The following is a 20,652-nucleotide window of genomic DNA, read 5'->3' on the forward strand; positions in this document are numbered from 1 at the left end:
GATGCACGTTTTTGGCTAGGTGACACAACTGGTTTTTACTGTTCATAAATACATTCTATGGGATATGAACCTATAAACATATATGCTGCATTACTGAATAAAATAGATGTGTTTAATTACCAAGTACTTTGCAACCATTTCTTTTAAAGGAACAAGCTTCACTTAAAACAGTAACTGGAACATATTTTATCTTGCGCATGCTTGAGTAAATGTGTAGTTTTGACTACATTTCCTTGTTTATGTGTACGCAAACACAATCCAAAAGAAAAGTGAAATATATTAGAGTTACAGTCTTGTTTGCTTTCATGAATAATAATGGAACAAGAGCTATGCTTCGGTAGAATTTGAGTGTGGCATTTTGTATAGCTTGTATTGATTATCAGCCTAGTACATCCTCACATGTAAAGGGAGTGCTCTTGAATATGACAGAAAGATTGGGTAAGGCATTCAAGACATCAAATTTGTGCAGACGGATCTGTCAATAGTACAGCTCCTCTTCCCTCTGCTTTCCTAACTCTGTTTATTTGAGCAGTCTTGAGTGGTCTTGCATATTGACTAGTGAAGCTGAAACTGATGTAAACAAGGTTATTCTTTAGTAATCTGACAGTTTGTGTCCTGGCTTATCAATGGTGGAAAAACTAGAAATGAAGCCTTAGCATAAAGAAGTATATCAAGGAGATGGGGTAGGAAAGAAAGCTTAGTTAGAGCAGACATTATCTCCATGATGTCAGGAATTGAACTATGGTGAAGTGGCTTCGAAAACTAGTTTTGGCTGTGATTCAAGTAGACCCAATTTTTATTCCAAAGCAGATTGGCAACTACCGGGTGTCATTAGTATTTGAAAGCTATCCCATGACCTAGATGATAAAAGTCACCGGCCAAATTTCTTAGTGGACAGATGTCTACTTCACCAATGGCTACCCCCCAAAAACGAGATAGAAATCGAATGCGTAATGTAATGATTTTCATGGTGATATCTGCACAGCCAGCCTCTAAATGCCAATCCCATGCCATGTCTATTGCTACAGAAAAGTATTTTCAGAGAATTTATAAAGTACATTCTTTTTTACTTTTAACCCATAAGTTTTTACACACAGTATTAGCATATTTATGGACTAATGATAGTTTGTTCTTCTCTGTCCCAACTAGAAAGATAATTACCAAGTGTAATGTGTAACATAATGAAAGGATTCAATCATTTTATAAAATATTACTAGGTTTTATTCAATCTATTGAAATCATGTGGAATTCAAGTTAAGAAAAACAAAAGGACTTTAAAAGGTATGAATCTCTCCAGTGATTTTAGCTTAGATTTATTCGGTGACTTGGAAGTGACAGATGTGTGGAGCACTTTTGACAATTTTCAAAGCTAAGGACATGCATGGTATGTTCTCACTAAAGCTGAAAACCTTTATATAGCAAGGTTAACTAATTTTCTAACAGTCACATAATACTATATAAAATCCAAAGTAAAATTTCAAGATTAGACCAGATAGCATTTCTACCGCGGCTCTGCTAGTGACCAGCTTAATGTTCTCACTAATTTTCAGTGCCTAGACAATTTTAGTCTCAATGAATATTTTCAGCTGAATGAAAGAATCAAATGGATTGTTGGAAACTAATGATCAAGTTGCAACTGGACCTAAAGAACTTTAAGTCACATTTTCAATGTTTTTGCCCAGATCTTTGCAAAAGATTTAAACGAGCCTTATGAGTCTAACAGATGTTGTTTTTGTTTGAGTATTTATTTTTGACTATGGCTGTTGTCCTTGCATACGTATCTGTGCATCAAATGTGTGGACTGCCCATACAGGGCAAAGAGGACATCAGACTCTCTGGAACTAGATGTATGGATGACTGGAAGTCACCATGCAGGTACTGAGAACTGAACCCAGGTCCTCTGGAATTTAAAAAAAAAGTATCTTTACCCACTGAGACATCTCTCTAGTCCCTTGTTTTAGTTTTTCATAGCAACTCTGTAATCCGGGAATTACATAATGCATTGTGAAGATCATAGATTCTGTTAGTGACAAGAACTTGGACTTCGTTTCTCAGTTTGCTGTTCACTCTCTGTGTTTTCAGTAGTTCTTCCAGTTGAGTTTTGTCATATATAGAAAATAAAATAACAATCCAGATTATTTGCTGAGTTCCTTGGGTTGAGTTTTGTCATATATTGAATACCCAGTCAACATTTCTAACTATTGCTTTGCATATAATAACACACATTCAAGAAGTTATTTTTTTCAGTTAAAGTCATTTTTCTAAAAAAAAAAAAAAAACAGCAACTAGAAGACAAATTGCCATATTCTGACCAATTTCCACTTTCTGTTCCTTTACCAGATGATGACTTTTTCCATGAACTCCCAGAAACCTTTCCATCGGACCCACCTGAGCCATTGCCACACTTTCTCATTGAGCCCGAGGAAGCTTACATTGTGAAGAACAAGCCTGTGAACCTGTATTGTAAAGCCAGCCCTGCCACCCAGATCTACTTCAAGTGCAACAGCGAATGGGTTCATCAGAAGGACCACGTAGTAGACGAGAGGGTGGATGAAACCTCCGGTGAGTTTGGGATTGGAGTCCAGGACTCACTTAACCCCACTGTGCTGTTGTCATGACACTTCTTATAGAAAGGCTGGTATGGAGGCATTGTCCTTTGGCAAAAACTTTGAATCAGTTAGGTTAAGAATTAATGATCTCGTTTGATACAATGCAAAGCAAGCCATGAAGGATGAATGCTTTATTGCTGATGAACTATGTGACTATTCAATAAGATGCATAATATGGGATCAATTGAATGAATTAATGTTAAACATCCTGGCAACGGATGTCTTTGAATTTCACTTGTATGGAAGTCGAAGACAAATCTCCTGCATCTGGGCATCATGTGTAAATGGGGACGAATTGTGCTTGGTAACATTACTGCCCGACACTGATCTGCATACGTCCCTGATACTATTTTATACAATAATTTAAACTATTCTTTGATAGTTATCAATGAAACTTCTGTGATGTTTTATCTCCAATTACCAGTGAAAGCTAGTTATGTAATATCTTATATTTCCTTTAAATTAGACAGACAGAAAACTTTCTTCTGAGGCTTAAGTGTTTTCATCTCCAGGAGGGAGAATAGCACTTAAAACATTCAAATCTAAATCTATGGCATTGTGGTCTTAAGACATACAGTAGAGTTAACACATTATTAACCAACATTTTTAAGCTAAAATGAATTAAAATGATAGAAATGGGAAACAATTTTTTTACATCTTATCTTTCACAGACATCTCTATGATACAGAAAGCAGATTCACGGTACCAAAATTGCAAATAATGCCAATTTGTGCCCATCTATTGGCTTAATCGGAAACAAGGACAGAACAGCTCATGACAGGGACCTACTTCCACATCACCAACAACAACATCGATTGAAGATATGGCCATTAAAGGCATAGACTAGGCTACTGACTGAGAAGAGGCATCTCAAAAAGACATGTGGAACATATAGGGATATAGTATAAGTGCTGTCAGGAAATCAAATAGCAGTTCTGCATATTTGCTGTTAATCTATTAGTCAGTACATTCACTGACTGCAAACTGCTGACTACAGAAAAAAAAATGATTATCCAATCACGGGCAAGCTTACATCAGGGAAATGCCTAAGCTCTTCATCTAATTACTCAGAAAGTAACTCTACCAGATGTTGACAAAAATCTCGAGAGAATTGAATTTTATTGATTTCAGCTCATTTATTTCTAAAGATTTCAAGTACAAAGTCTTTTAACAATGAGTGCAAAGTATCACAAATGTGAAAATGAGAATCAAAGTATTTAGGTATGTCTTAATAATTTATGAAAATGTCTATATGGGAAGATTATAAATAAAAATGAAATGTCTGATATTCGTCACTCTGCAAACCTCTCAATATATTAGTAGCATGTGCATGCACACGTGCACACACACACACACACACATACACACACACACACACACAAATTCAGGATGAATACGTGTGAGTTAAGGGAAAGTTCCAGTACCTGAATCCAGAGAGAATCAAATGTTATATAATTTTTGTTGGCTTTTATTTCTAAATAAAACTTCCCAAGAAAGTTAGCAATTATCCTTTGGTGCCATACTTGCCACATATAAGAAGGAATCCACACACACCACTGCTGAGAATATTACTCTAACCCATTAATACAATAAGTGTTTTAGAGAACATACATCATTAAGATGTGTAAAAGTTGTAAAGAAAGACGAAAAGTACCATTTCAACATATGGCATAATTTTGTATACATGGAAATTTTATGCCACTTCGAAGAATAAATTACAAATATTGGGAATACAGAAAATTAGCTGCTCAAAATAATGTAACTCATTATTTTTTTCTAGGTACAGATAGCCAATTCAAATTCAAATTAATGAGGCATGTCATTTAGAATATCAATGTAAATGAAATTATGAAGTTATGATTTTAAGAAATTTGAAAGATTGATTTTCTTTGTGATACTGGGGATAGACCCTAGACCTCATGCACACACACATGGGCATCGGATCCACCATTAAGATACACACCCAGCTTTAGAAAGAACACTTTCGAATTCTACTTAGTTATAAAAATAATTGTGTATACACACATACACATGCACACACTTATATATTGTTCTTGAATATAAATGATAAATATTTTTGAGATGCATGCCATCTGTAAGGGAGTCTGTAAGATTGCCACACTTCAACATAGAATGACTTCTAAGAACAGCTTAGTGCAACTTGAAATAGAAGCACAAAGACTCTTTATAAACATAAAATAAAATAAAAGACATTAAAAGAGGTGTGATCTTCCCAGAAGACCAAACACAGATCTGCAGTTAAAATTTGGTTAGATAAAACATTAAAATACTCCTAAAACTTCCAGAATGTGATATGATAATGACTGTATAACCAGTTTAAAAAATAGTTGATTAGTACATGTTTCGAGATAGCACGATAGGAAGTTAAAAGGGAAAGAAATAGAAACACAAAGCACGTATCATATTTCATTATTTAAAGTAATTTCTAGATACTATAGAGTGTCATCACCCATACCACAACCACCACCACCACCATCACTACCACCACCACCATCATCATCACCATCATCATCCTCATCATAATCATCATCACCACCACCATCTTCACTATTATCATTTTGGCCATTTGTTGGTTGGTTATTGAGTTTCAGTAATGGGACAGCCAAGCCTTTTAAATTAAAACACAAAATGAAGCAGCTTTACAGGAAGCCATCATGTAATTGAAATTTAAAATACCACAAACAGAGCCAAGGAGAATATTTTTAAAAACTTATATCAACATTGATTAACATGAGTCAAAGAGATAACTTAGTTACTATGCAAATATTTTTAAATTGCATTTCAGAAAATGTACCAGCACCCAAAAGAAAATCAACCAGCATTAGAACATGTAATTCTAGGCAATGGAATGCTAATTATAAATAAGCATCTAAGGAGATGTTACCTTCTGCAAAACATGGATTAAGGACCTTTTTTACTGGGCACAAGTTTTAGTGCCGGTATGAAATTAGCACCAATATTGAAATGCATATATCCATTTCTACCAGGCAAAGGAGTCTAGGGACATCCTGCAAAGGAGTCTAGGGACATCCTACAAGTAAAATTCTGGATGCACACAGACTTACCATTGCAGGTTGCCCACTGTGCCCTGTTGATATGATCCTTCTTAGAATGGATTACTATGGCGGTGGTGTTTTTAAGTGAAGTTTTTCCCCTTGTGAAGCTGTATAAATTCTGTCGGATAAAACTGAACAAAAATCCAAAATACATAACCCAGCATTCCCACTGCATTTTGCTGTTGTGCAAAGAAGAAAGATACAAGTGTTTTTGTACAGAAATTGAAACCTTCTGCCTAAACACACACCAAGATGTTGACAGCTAAGGATCTAGGGTGGTGAGTTAAGACTTTCATTGTTTGATATTTTTCAGTCTTTTGAATATATTACTTTCATCATAAATAATGAAACCTACTGAACAGCCTACACCACTTTATTGCAGCTCTCTGCCAGTTATCATAAATCCTCAATCGAGACAAACTTTGTAGAAATTTCTTGGTCTCCTATTTTAGAGTTTCTTTGCCATCTTCTGAGACCAAACACTGCAAGAAAGGAATGGGAATAGAATTCTTTGTGGGTTTTCTTTGTTTATGTTTTTATAAAACTAGATTTACCTGCAACTTGGGTTCTCAGCTCTATACTTTAACATTCTGATTTTATTATACTAAGGAGACTTTAGTGGTTTTATTTAAGGCAAGAAATATTGGAATATATTAAGTCTTGAAATACATTGCAAAACAGAAATGTTTTTGGTGTCTTTAAAAAACTCACAATTTTTTTTCTTAAATGACAGACCAGACAAAAGTCATTGCAAGCATATTTATTTTATAGTTATATCTTTCTTAGACCAACACATGCAAACATATGCAGTAGCAATCACATTCCTTGCAACTAAGAATAGTTAATTGCATTTAACGACGTCTCTAGCAAAGACAGTTTCACATCAAAAAATTAATAAGCACTCTGAAGAGGAGAACTCTTAAAAATTCTTTCACTTATTCCTAACCCAGTGACTTTCATCTGCAATTCCAGCCATCAAGAAGGCCGAGGCAGGAGGATTGTGACCAGTTCAAGACAAGCCTAGGATACCTAGTGAGTGCAAGGTCACCCTAGGCAATATCTTCAGACCCTGTTTCAAACCAAATTGAATGGAAAAAAAAAAAAACTAGTGTCCCTCCTAAATGCTGAAAGTATAGTCCCTCATCTTCTGAGGTATGAAATAAAGGACTATTCCACCAATTTAACAAAATTATATAATTAGTCAAAGTGAAGTCTATTGATTAAAGTCCTTACTACACTTACTGTTTGCCTTTTCATCAGATAAACTAACTTGCATTTCTTTCACATGTCTAAAGAAATGCAAACTATGGTACATGTTTTCAGTATTCAGAAATTCTTCATCTGGGGACACAGTAATGTATTCCTAGAAGACCTTCAAAATTACATCCAAATATTTATTTATTTGTCTTTACATGTATGAGCATTCTACCTACGTGTATGTATGGGCTTCGCCTGTGTGTAGTGCCTGCGTGATCCAGAAGAAAGAATATGATTTTCTAGAACTGGAGTTACAAATGGGTGAGAGCTGCCATGTGGGTGCCGAAAACTAAACACGGGTCCTCTGCAAGAGAATCCAGTGCTCTTGACCACAGAGCCATCTCTCTAACCTCCAAATTACACAGAAATGTTGGTCTGATCAAAAATGTATGGTTACATTTTAAAGAAAAACTCAGGCTTAGCTGCTCGCTTTCTATTTACTTGAAGTCTCTTCAACTACGGTTTCCATGGCACCTAAAATCCACCATGTGAAAGCAAATGGTTTTCTTCTTCCAAGAAGAAGCAGGGGAGTAAAGAAAGCCACCGTTGCTTTGAAATTTTAATAATCTTTCAGGTATTTTTCTCCTTTCATCTTTAATTATTCTCAAATTAACTAAAGCATCTGTAAGACCAACATACCACAATAATAGGTGTCCTGAGCCTTATAGTGAGCGTGTGGTACATCTTATTATGTTCTTCAAGGATCTCATGAGTTTTATACGAGATGATTTCTGGGTGCTTTTGTGAATAAGGAAACTGAGGCTCAGCACGATAGAGAATGTAATTCCTCCAGAGTACACAATGGGGTGGAAACAGAACACAGGACACGTTTGACTCTAAGTTGTGTGACTCTTTTGGCCCTTGGCTGTGTGTGACACAGTGATTCTAGTGTGCCTGAGGCTTTGAGTTCAGTCCCTAGCCCTGTTTTTGTGTGCTCTTCATGTTGCCATATGCCTTCTTGACATTAACATGTAACAAGAAAAAAAGAAAAGAAAAGTAACTCAGAGAATGACTACCTGGGCGCACATCAAAGTAGATTGCAGTAGATTGCTTCTATTCCAGATCTTACCAAGGGCCTGCTACAGCCACATTGGGCTCACCCCAATCCTCCTAAATAATTATTTTTCTCCTTCTTCTCCTTCTCCTTCTTCTTCTTCTTCCTCTTCCTCTTCCTCCTCCCCTTCCTCCTCTTCCTCCTCTTCCTTCTCTTCCTCCTCCTCTTCCTCCTCCTCTTCCTCCTCCTCCTCCTCCTCCTCCTCCTCCTCCTCCTTCTACTTGTGTTCTTATTTCTGTTGTTTTTTTATTGGTGATTTTATCTATTTTCATTTAGAACGTCATTCCCTGTTCCAGGTTTTTCTTCTGCACACACCCTATTCTATCCTGCCTTCCCCTGCTTCTGTGAGGATGCTCCTCCCCCCACCTACCCCCTCCCACCTTACCACCCGAGCATTCCCTTATGCTGGGGCATCAAGCCTTCACAGGACTAAGAGCCTCCCCTCCCATTTATTCCAGATAAAGCCACCCTCTGCTACGTAGGCAACTGGAGCCATGGGTCAACTTTTTGGGTTGGTGGTTTAGTCCCTGGGAGCTGTTGGGGTCTGGTTGGTTGATATTTTTGTGCTTCCTATGGGTTGCAAACTCCTTCAGCTCCTTCAGTCCCTCCATAACTCCTTCATTGGGGTCCCCATGCTCAGTCTGATGGTTGGCTGCAAGTATCCACCTCTGTATTGATCAGGCTCTGGTAGAGCCACTCAGGATACAGCTAGATCAGGCTCTTGTCAGCAAGCACTTCTTGGCATCAGCAGTAGTGTCTGGGTTTGGTATCTGCAGATGGGATGAATCCTCAGGTGGGGCGGTCTCTGGATAGCCTTTCCTTCAGTCTCTACTCTTTATCCCTAAATTTCCTTTAGACAGGAGCAATTAATAGTTTTGAGATGGGGGCCATGCCTAACCACTGAATATATTCTCTACAGGTCCTAGCTTCTCTTTGTTAATGTCATCTCTGTTGGGTCCTGGGGAACCTCTTGCTTCCCTGGCATCTGGGACTTTCTAGTGGGTACCTCCAGTTCCCCATCCCCCACTGCTACACAACTCCATTCAGTTCAAATTTCTGACCCTCTGTACTTCTTCATGTCTCCTCCCACACCTAATCTTAACCCCCCTTTTCCCTCCCCTTCCTCTCTCCCTCCCAACTTCCTCCCTCCCTCTACCTCTAGTGATTATTTTGTTTCCCCTGCTAAGTAGGACTGAAGCATCCACACTTTTGTCTTCCTTTTTCTTGAGCGTCACATGGTCTGTGAGTTGTATCATTGCTATTCCGAGTATTTTGCCTAATACACACTTGTCAGTGAACATGTACCATGTGTGTTCTTTTGTGACTAGGTTACCTCACCCATAATATTTTTAAAATGCAGTTATTGTAACGTCCTCCTTACTTTACCAACTAACAAGATCAACACATTCTTCATTCTTCATCCAATTAGCCTTCTAGGTTTTTTTTTGAGATAGATTCTTTTGTAAATTATTAATTAATTAGTGTATAACTCTGAACAAAATAGAAATAGGCTCTTTCTAAGTAGTCCAGGCTAGCTTGGAACTTAGTATACACCCCTGTCTGTCTGAGAATTTAGGATTTTTCTGCTTCTGCTTCCCAGCTGCTAGAATTCCTAACTCTCTCCCTACCTCCTACTGATTGGAATTCTTTGTTTCTTTCACAATAATGCAGGCTCCTTCTGGAAGGAGGGGAAAAAAAATCTGAAGAGGTGTTTCTCTAAGATTAAGAGACAGCTATTTTCAATTCTTACCTCCACCCACAGAGCATAAGCCTTCACTATATATCTATTAAATAACGTTTAGACGCAGCAACAGTCTAACTTCCAGGTCATTGCAAGCCTAAAGCTAGCGTCAAGTGATTGCTGGTTTGTAAAAGTAAAGGTGTCTGCCATGAAAATCTAGAGTTTTGCATTCTATCTTTGGAGGTCTCCCAAAGAACTATGTAGAGAAGTGACCTATAAGGTCGTCTTTGACCTCGAAGTGTACTCTTTGGCATATGCATTCCCTACATATGTCATGTACACACATGTGATTCCACATACACAAACACACACACACATTCACACTAATGAATAAGTTACCCACTCTGCTAATTTTAGGTAACTAAAATTTAATGAATGTTCTGACGGTGGACTTACGAAAACTGTTTCATGTATAGGTGATTCGATGAACACATTAAACAGCTCAGTCTTCTGTAGGAAGGATTATTTTGTACATCATGGTATGTGATGTATTCTATAAACATCTTAAACTCAGCCCTCATTAACAGAGTGGACAGTTTTAAAATTTAACTTATGTATTTTTACTTATTCACTTACATCCTGCACACTGCCCCTCTCCCAGTCACCTCCTCCCACAATCCTCCCCTCTATCCCCACTTCTCCAGAGCAAACATTTTAACAAGAAGCTGTGTGGGTTTTATTTAACTTTCTGTAACATGATGCATAAAATTTGGAAAGTATATTTGAGCCCATACCACAGCCTTTTAAATTTGAGTCATGGCTATATTGCCTCTGTAAGCACAGAGACATCTATGTATAGCATAGCCGTCTGCCAATGAAAATAAATGGTCTTGGAATATAAGTCTATTATTCACTTGACTTCCTTCTCAGAGGTATTCATTTGAGTAGCAAAAACTAACAGGTTTTTTTTCTTTGCGTTATGAAGCTAGCCCCAGGGCTGGGTAAATCAAAATAGAAAATTGATAACGATCTGTATAGTACAAGAAGTTTTGCCCACAGAGTCAATCTGATAACTTCACAAGAGAGCAGTTGAGAAAACCAGTAATCCTGAATTAGACACTTCTACTTACTCCTGGCTTGTTACTGTTTCCAGTTGATTGATATTTATTTCACATTTATTGAAATCAGTCTTTAACACATGAGTTGACATGGTTGACATGATCTCAGCTGCAACTATGGAAATAGATTTTAAGTCAAGTTCCAGAGCTGGAGTTTTAGTCACTGATTTCGACTTCCTGTTTATCACAGACATGGGCCCTGCTAGGCAGATGAATGTACACTATGTATAAACCTGGCCTCTGTATCTATAATTTTCTAAACTTACAAATGAAAGTGAGTGCCTGACATATTTTTTAGATTTCATGTTTCAATTCTTTCTGTTCACTTGTTCCATTTCTGCTTTCGAGTATCATTTTGAAAATTTCAATACTATAAACTATGCATATATACTGTACAGCACATACACAGAACTGTAATGTTTCTGTTGTCTAAATTTCATATTGCATAGAAAATGTTAATAGCACACATTTAGTGAACAAATATGAGTGCAGCATGATTTGGTAAGGTAAGAAAGCATGATATGTTTCTGTGCGATTTTAACAAGCTATGTTTTATTAGAGAAAAACAAAGAGTTTCTAAAATTGTGTATAGTGAGGTGTTTTAGTGCAATAAAGACATTTCAAATTAGTAATAAGAATAATCTGGAAAACACCCACTTTTTCCTTTTTTCCCTAAGACAAAAGCATTGATTAATGTCATTTAAAATATGCATGTATACCAATATGTATTTGCACATATGTATTTGTGACTATGTGTTTGTGTGTTCATAAATCCAGAAGAAAAAAAAAACAAATCCCACCCCTCATGCCCACCCAGGGGCTACAATAAGAAGCAGGTATCCAAGGACATTCTTCATCTAGGTTACTTGATATCCAAACAGGGCTTTTGAGAACAACATTAGTGACTGTGTTGCTATGGCAATGGTGCCATTTGCCCAGTAACCATGCATCCACTGTGCCTTCCAGTTTAAAAATGCCCACTTCAAAGTAGAATAACAGTATTGTCAGATCATGTAGTTCTTTTTTTTTTTCCAATCTAACCTTCGGGTGAAATGGAAGTTTAAGAAAGGTCTCTTGTACTTTCTTTTCACGGGAAAGAACATGAAACAGATAAAGCATCCTGTTTAAGGTACTCACAGAAGAAATAACTTCTATTAAAAAGAAATTCAGCTTATTGAAGCTCACAGAACCTTGTCTGCAAATTTAATGTTCTTTCCTGAGGTGGGGGAAGGGTAGGGAGAAGGTGTAGTCTGCAAATTGTTTACCTCACAAACTTGAAGACCAAGTTGAAGCCCCAAAACCTGGTAAGACAAAGCCAAGTACAGTAATAGGTACCTATTATCCCAGCAATCAGGTGGCAGAGACAGGCAGATCACTGTGACTCCTCAGCCAGCCAGCCAGCCAGCCAGCCAGCCTGATTGCAAAGGCTTGGGAAATTGGTAGAGTTAAAAAACAAGGTAGATGGTATATAAGGAACATAACATGAGATTCTTCTCTGATACACAAGCCTGGCCATATACACATGTGCACACATGTATGCACATTCACATAAATAATACTTTAAATGTCTGACCCTATTTACTACATATAAACAAACTTAGATGATAATAAGACTATGGCCCACACTGTTCTTTACTCTTTCAGAGATAAATTGTTTTCATTCATCCAAGTTTCTGTGTTATTAATTCTTAGTGCCCACAATTTTTCCAACAATTTGTTCAAAATCCTGAAAGCAGTTCTCTTTCTCCCTAAGGTATTCTGGGCCCCCTAAAGAAGGAGTAGAGAATAGCAGTAGTTGGAAAGTTCCACCCTCAGTGGCTAATGCTAACAGGAGAAATGACTGGACTAGATTAGATCCTGGTCTTTGCCCCAACTTTCCAGCAATCTTGAGTCATCCCTTAGCCAGCTAGTCCCAGATCTCTCTCCTCATGCCACTCGTGCCAGATCCTTTGCGAAGTACGTTTGGAAATACAAAGCCAGCATGTATAACACAATTGCTACAGTTTGCCAAGTATCTGTGTATTTGGCAGAAAAAGCGGGCACAGCCTGTAGGAAGCATATCTAGTAACAACAACAACAAAAACAATTCACATTAAGAGAGATGTCTTGCATTCACTCCTAATTTCATCAAAGGTTTAACCTGACTATAAAAATCTGTTCTGGAAGGAATTTCCCAAAGAGTGAAGGAAAGAGCAAAAAGAAACAATATTAAAACAGTGTTATTAACCCTCATTGCACTTGACAATAACCAGGGAGCATGCGTTTAGACATCTTTGTCTCAGCCCATTTCTAAATGATGATGTATGTATGCATGTACATATGTCATATGTACGTATATGTATGTGTTATGTATGTATGTACATATGTATTATGAATGTATGTGTGTATTATGTATGCATGTATGTATTATGTATGCATATATTGTATATTATCATGTATTATTGTGCTTTATATATATATTCTGTGTATATATGTATTATGAATGTATGTGTGTATTATGTATGTATGTATATTTGTATGCTTGTATGTATTCTTTTCCCATACAATACATGCCCACTGCAGTCTCTGTTCCCTCCACTCCTCGATGTTCCCCCCACCTCTCTTCTGACCCAATTCCATTCATCTGCCATTTCCCTTCAGAAAAGAGCAGGCCTCCAGAGGATCTCAACTGAACATGGTATAAGAAGATACAGTAAGAGCAGCCACAAGCCCTCATACTAATGGTAATTAATTTATTGGGAACAGAGTAGCTACTTTTCTATATCTGCTCTCTGTGTCTGACTACTTGCCTCAAATTCTCTATTGATCCAGCCATGCAGCTCAGCTTGAAAACCATCTAACAAGAGACATCTTGTTGTTAAGAGTATCGCATGAGCAGCATGCGTGTGTATAGTCTGTTCAAAAGCCACGAATGAACTGGGAACTTGCCTTGGAACTAAAAGTAGAGAAATAACTGAGATCTTATAAAGGACATCTCGTGTAGAGGAAACAAAAAAGGTCAAAACAGCCAAGAGTAACCATAGGGAAAAGACAGGTTCTCACATTTGCTTGAGTTTCTCTGCAGTCTGAATAAATAGAGTTACAAGGAAGAAAGCCCCTGCTTTCTTCAATTTTGTATCCCTTGTCTCTACCTATTAAACTGCAGAGACCGAGAGACAAGCAGCTTCTTTCTTAAGAATGTGGGGGCTGTCAATCTGAAGCGAATTAAAATCTGTGTGGAAAAACCCAGGGGTATGTGCTGAGCAGCGCAAGACCAGAGACGGCAGGGAATGAATGTTATGCCTCCTTTTCACAACTACGACCTGGATGGTCCTTCATAATGGCATGCTGTGTGTGGAATTAAGTTAAAGGAGAAGAAGAAGCTGCCTCTCCACACCATTCTGGAGACATTTGTGAAACCAGAAAGACCACTTCCTGGCAGACATCTTGTGCTCACTTTCTGCTCTGTCAGACTCTCTTGGCCACTCCGTATATGGCCACAGACAGGGCATCTTTCCCGTTGCCGTACTTGTTTAATAGGCCCACTGTCATAAATTAGCACAGATGTGGTGACTTCAAACAACTGAAGTTTCTTTCCTCGTAGGCCAGAAGTCTGGAATTGAACAGAGCCACTCTTCTTTCCTCAATGACTCAGGAGGAATAGGCATCCTCTGGTAGTTGCTCTGAGCATGCGGCCCATCAGTGCAGCCTCTGACTCACTCTTTCTATAACCTTCTCCCTGTGGCTGTCCTCTGCGGGTTTTCTATGAGGACACTTGCTGTTAACTTTGGTGCCTGCCTGGACAATCCAAGATGGTTACAGTATTCTTTCATTGATGATTTTTTTTTTTTTTAAAAAAAGGGCACATACTAAACAACATTACATTCTTCGACTCCAGGGCTCCCAGTATAGATGTTTCTTTTTGGAGGTGGGGGTATGCCATTTAGCCTGACTATTATTTCATTGAGAACAGAATAGATTTTTTTCCTATATCTGCTATTTGCATGTTTGCCTATTTGCCTCAAATTCTCTATTTCAACAGGCATGCAGCCCAGCAAACAAGAATGTTGGGAAAGCATTGCACAGCCATGGTAGAGTCACCAAGTATGAGTCAAGCAAAGGTTGCAGTAAGGAGGAGTGGTAGAGCATCAGAGCAAAAGTACATGCCTGCCTTGCTTTGCTGCTTTCCTTGCTATTCATAAGCACAGCTGTAGCAGATGGTGGCTGTCTCCTAGTACTTGGTATCAGTTTCCCTGAGCTCGTATTATTGGCCATGCTATACCCTGAGCCAGAGACAGGAAGGGAGCTGCCCATTCTGGCTCTACTTAAACCACATTTTCCTCATGCCCACAGCATCTGTGCCAACCCTACCCTGTACCAGTCCTCATCTCACCAAGGCATAAAAGCTCTCTTGATCACATTTTCCCCATGTAGTTGCTAAAGCCAAATCAAAATGCCAGTGCAAAGAGCAGTCTTCACTCCTTAATGTCTTCAACCACGTGCCCATACACATTCACAGGTTTGCACATATAGTAGCCCATACACGTACACGCATGCACCCACACATGCATACATACATACATACATACATGCATACATACATACATGCATACATACATACATACACACACATGCACACAAGCACACATACACACACATACATTTTCGCTTGACTAGCAACACAATGGGAATGCAAAACACACTGTGAATGTAGTCTCTCTCAGTTGGCTTCCCAGATGGCTCAAGTTCAATAGATTTTTCCCCCTGACTTCCTCAGCTTCTCCTAGCAAGTGCTAAATAGCCATTATGCCTTTTCCTGCACATTGAGATTCATCTGCAGCCACTAAACTGTCTCCAAAGTGCTTCAATTTTGCATGAGTGCTAAGCTGGGGACTGGGATACATTACCAAGAGCTGAAGGCCCAGATCATTAGAAAGAGCATGTAAATCCTCTGAACCAGAAATAAAAAGGACAGAGATTTCCTCTGTGATGTCCCAGCTGCAGCTTTATGTAAAAGACGAACCTTGGCAAGACTTCATGTGGCCCCTTTTACCTTCTCAGCATTACTTCAGGTTTTTTTTTAAACTTTGCCTTGCGGTTTATTTTTTTAACCAGCAAGTTTTCTATCCAGGACCTTTGAACTTGTAGGGATTCCTCCAACATCGTTGGAGCCCAGGCCCCTTCTGCTTTAGTAGAGAGGATACATAAAGGGCTTGCTAGGCGTTCACCTATGTGATAGAATTTTACAACAAACCTGAAAACCTTCTGAGTAGCGAGGAACTTGGAGCAAGGATGAAGTGCCACTTATAAGACAGATGAAGGGATATGAAATTTAGTTACAAAGCTGTAGAAGTTGTGGAATGTAATGGGCGCGTGAAAATTATCAAGGAGAAAGTAGTGTTTATAATGCCATTTCAATAGCTCTATTCTGGCACCACTCCTACCTCGGTCTTACTTGTCTGTTCCAGGGGGCACACATGTTTCTTTGTGTATTACCTGTAGTTTCAACTCTGCTTTCCTTCCTGTGACCTCCCCACATCGCCTTGCTAGAGACAAACAGCAAGCTCCACATGTACTTTAAAGAGGGTACCAGGGGAGAGCTAGAATCCTGAAAACCCCATAAATTTGCCGACCATTAGGATGAGCCCACCACACCAGCCCTTGGATTTATGACATAGAGCAATCCTAATGGAACTGTTGGACCCAATCATCATTGGACATTTCTTTGACAGGAGAAGATTTTAGACGGCCATGAACTTTTTGTCGCATGCCACATATATATCAAGAGTTATAAAGGAGGCTCTGTTACAAGCCCGTTCCATAATTACTTCCCTTTTCTCCCTGTGGCAGCATAGACTAAATGAAGCTGTATTTCCCGAGATTCTGGGAGTAAGCATGTACGCTGGACATACACTGATGAGTAGACACACAGCTTATTATTGGTCTCCGAGTCTATTCCCAAGGATGTTTATTAATCACCAAATTACAATAGTACAGAAGTAAGTGGAATCTGGCATTAGTGCAGTTATAAAGGAATATAATTGGATAAGAAGTATGCACGTGCCTTCTTACAGATAAAAAGAAAATTGTAGATGAATAGCATGCCTATTACTGTACACAGGAATGATCTAAGCACAAACATACTGACCGTGCCATGTCCACTTTCTGCTGAAGTCCAGCTGCGTTTCCAGCAATCTGTACATACGAATGAGACTGAATCTTCCTACGCAATAATTTTCTTTACTAAAAACGGTAAATCACTATAATCCTTATGGATGTTAGAGTTATGTCATGACTTCATATTGCAAGTGTGCCTACATTATTAAATAGTTTGCATTCATGTTCTTCCTCTGGAAATTGTTTAGCCACCGTTACATGAATGTATCCTTTGAAGAGAATACATTTGCATGTATATATACATACATGCATGCATACACACATACGTATACAAAGGCAGAGAACAAACTTTGACTGGAAATATAAGCAGACAAGTGACTGAAGCGGCCTATTCAGTAATCAAGTTATGCAGTTATGTAAACATCTCAGGGAATTGGAGGTAGGATGGGAAACCATCACTCTGTTTCCATTTTCTTTCTGGTGTTAGAGTGGAAGTAACATGATGATATTACAAGTTGTAAACAGTATTCAATACCAGGTATTATTTTTCTGTTCTCTCAAATTTGTTATCTTTTACAACATCTAAAGGTATTCGCAGTAAAAGAATGATGATGGTAATCAAACACAATGACGGAATGTCTCAGTTCAATATTCTTATCAGAAGTGACAATTTGAATTATTGCATAGTGGTTTGAGGATGGTATAGATAGATAGATAGATAGATAGATAGATAGATAGATAGATAGATAGATAGATGCAGATGTGAGTTTTCTTAATGTTTCAGTATTTTAGATATATTAAAATTAAACTTTCCGATATTTGACAAGAATCTCAACTACTATAATTTTTAAATGTTTAATAACCTTGAGCTGAGTTTTTAATCAAGTTCCAAAAGTATTGTGTAATTTGCATTTCTTCATTTTGAGAGCTTCCTGTGTACTAAGCTACATGTATGCTAAGTTTCTATGATCTTTATTATTTAAGGCCTTATATTACCTAATGCATAAAGAACATTCAGATATCCCAGAAGACGAAATGGCTCAGTCATAATAGAACAAGTACCCGCCTCTATGGCAGCCTTTCATAGGAGACCTATTGAGGTAAAGCTGTGCCTTCTGCCACCAACTATGTCAGTCATCGTCTCGGACATCATATCTTGTATCCAACTGCAGGAGGAGGAATAGCAGAGGGTAGAAGTCCACCGTCTTCTTCCAAAGGCTCAGCAAGAAAGACTACACTTCCATGCTATTTCCTAGCCCTGCTCTGTGACCACATCCAAAGCAGAGCAAACTAGAAAACGTGGTAGAGTATGTTAAAGGGAAGCTGTTAGGTACTGGAAGACTGTTCCACTGTCTTCCTGTCGTAGTAGCCTCTTTTCAAGATAGCTCATGTTCCTTTCCAATCTCCTGGGAGGCATACTTGGAATGAGCAACTATTGTAACAGGTTAGTTTGGAAGAGTTTAAGAACAGTGAGTATTCTGGTGCTGTCCATGCTCAAGGTTATCTATGGTACCAGCCGAGTGAGAATCCAAAGGCGGGCTTTCTTGCGTTTATTGTAGTATACTACTTTTCTATATTTAGTTCTGTTGGTAAAGACTTCATACTGTAGAAAACAGTAATACAGGTCTCATTGGGATTTCATGCATAATAGTATTTCAATGTTGTGATTTCTTTAAAACAAAATCCATTGCTGTCATCTAAGAGGAACCTTATCAGTTATAGCATAGTGGGACCTGGAGTTCTTTCGCATATCCAAGTCCTGTCCCCTTCAAGTTCACCTGGGCCATATCTCACCATCAGTGAAAGGAATGCTGTTGTTGCTCTGTTGAGCCCACTGACAGCAAATGAGAGCACCCTCCTCTCTCTTAGGGGCTCCGTGAAGGGCGGTGAACAAAGCAGAGTAAAGCTTGTCAGACAGAAGCTGTTAGGCTTCTAGTGACGTTCAAATCAAAAGGATGTTTGAGGAAACAATGAAAATATTCTAGCTTACTTTTTTAAATATTTTATTTATTTAATGGATATGAATACATTGTAGCTGTCTTGACATACACCAGAATCTGTTACAGATGGTTGTGAGGCACCATGTGGTTTCTGGGAATTGAACTCAGGACCTCTGAAAGAGCAGTCAGTGCTCTTAACTGCTGAGCCTTCTCTCCAACCCCCATACTTCTAGCTTCTAAAACCACATTAGCTAACTCACGTTGCATTTACACTACTAAGAATTTTACACACCCAACTTTGCAACAACTCACTGACTTAGGAATTTAAGCTGCATTGCCCTTTTGAAGAAGCTAGATCAAATAACGTGAAGGACTTCCCCCAAAGTCATACACTTAGTTAACAGAAGAACACAAGGGGCAGCCATATCGCTTCCAAATTGTGTACTCTGACACAGTTTGTGTGCAGTAGTTAAAAATAAGCTCTACCAACGAGTCTGCATCCATGTTATCTTCTCTACTTATCTAACCTGAAAACTTGTGGATCAAAATCTAAATATGAAATATAAAAATGTATCTAGTGGATCATCAGAACAGTAAATAATGTTTACATTATTAATAAAGAAAATATGAAGAAACACATTATGTTTAGTGGTGGTGTTCTCAGTAAACCAGTCCCCTCCCCCCAGAATGATTAAAAAGGCTTTCACAAGATAGGGATGTTTAGGAACAATCAGAACTCATAGTGATCTCTCATTCCCTGCAAAAAGTAAATAAATAAGAAAGAAAGAAAGAAAGAAAGAAAGAAAGAAAGAAAGAAAGAAAGAAAGAAGGAAGGAAGGAAGAAAGGAAGGAAGGAAGGAAGGAAGGAAGGAAGGAAGGAAGGAAGGAAGGATGAAAACATAAATAATGGGATTTTAAAGCTTCCATTTCAGGTTGATGTTGTCCTTCTTGGATATAGTGAGTTATAATTGTACTATTATAGTTCCTTTAAAAGGAAGATAAAAAGAAGATTTTTTACCGCATTAAATTTGATTTTTTTCTCAGCTGTTACAGAACAGGATGGAGTCTCTAAAGAGTGTGATCACTATACATTCCCTGAATTTTAGATTAAATGCCTGTCCTATTCAAAGTTTAAATTATAAAGTTTGATATTCATTTTTCTGGCTAGGTTGAAGTTATGTAACTATTAACATGAGTAAATGATTCTCACCTCTGAAATATGATAGTGTATTTCTTATATAGATATGTAATACTGTCCTTGGGGAATGTTTTTTCATTAATCAATCCTTTTTTTACAAGCCTTTACTATGATCTGGGCATTATTTGAGATCTGATACAACATGCAACCTGTGAACAGTACGACTATGATACAGCAAGAAAGTGGAAATTCTACAAGACTTGACTCTACTCACCCACTTAGAACTTCTTCTAAATACAGTTTGTATATTCTGCCCAAAATTATTCAGAACCAGCCTACTCAGAAGGCAGAGGTTGAATATTCTGCCTTCCATGTGTTATTGGATAGGGACATAAGGAATCAGGGAGCTATGTGAGAAATTTTCCATTCACCATGCAAAGGCGTGCCCCTGTATGTCTGAAGAGTTAGGCCTCCAGGGATTAGTAAAATTCCAGAGGACATGGCTGGTAGCAGAAGTCTTTAAAATCACATCATTTCTGGTGTCAATCTTCTTTTGTAATGCTATTGACATCTTTTTCTCACAACCCAGCAAGATTAAAATAAATAAACAGAAAATCCCATGTTATGTTAGAAAATCAAGCCTTAATAGCTTTATGATTTAAAAGAAGACAGGTTACAAACA

General features: G+C 38.1%; 1 protein-coding gene across 2 annotated transcripts in view; it reads left to right on the forward strand.

The window, feature by feature from the left end:
• Nucleotides 1-20,652, forward strand: part of Unc5c (unc-5 netrin receptor C) — a 352,164-nt gene that overhangs the window by 197,491 nt on the left and 134,021 nt on the right. For both annotated transcript variants that reach the window (XM_032897248.1, XM_032897249.1), the window contains exon 2: nt 2,341-2,562. In XM_032897248.1, the coding sequence (XP_032753139.1) occupies nt 2,341-2,562 (222 nt within the window). The remainder of the gene's footprint in view (nt 1-2,340; nt 2,563-20,652) is intronic.

The sequence above is a fragment of the Rattus rattus genome, chromosome 3, assembly GCF_011064425.1.
Source record: "Rattus rattus isolate New Zealand chromosome 3, Rrattus_CSIRO_v1, whole genome shotgun sequence".
NCBI lineage: Eukaryota > Metazoa > Chordata > Mammalia > Rodentia > Muridae > Rattus > Rattus rattus.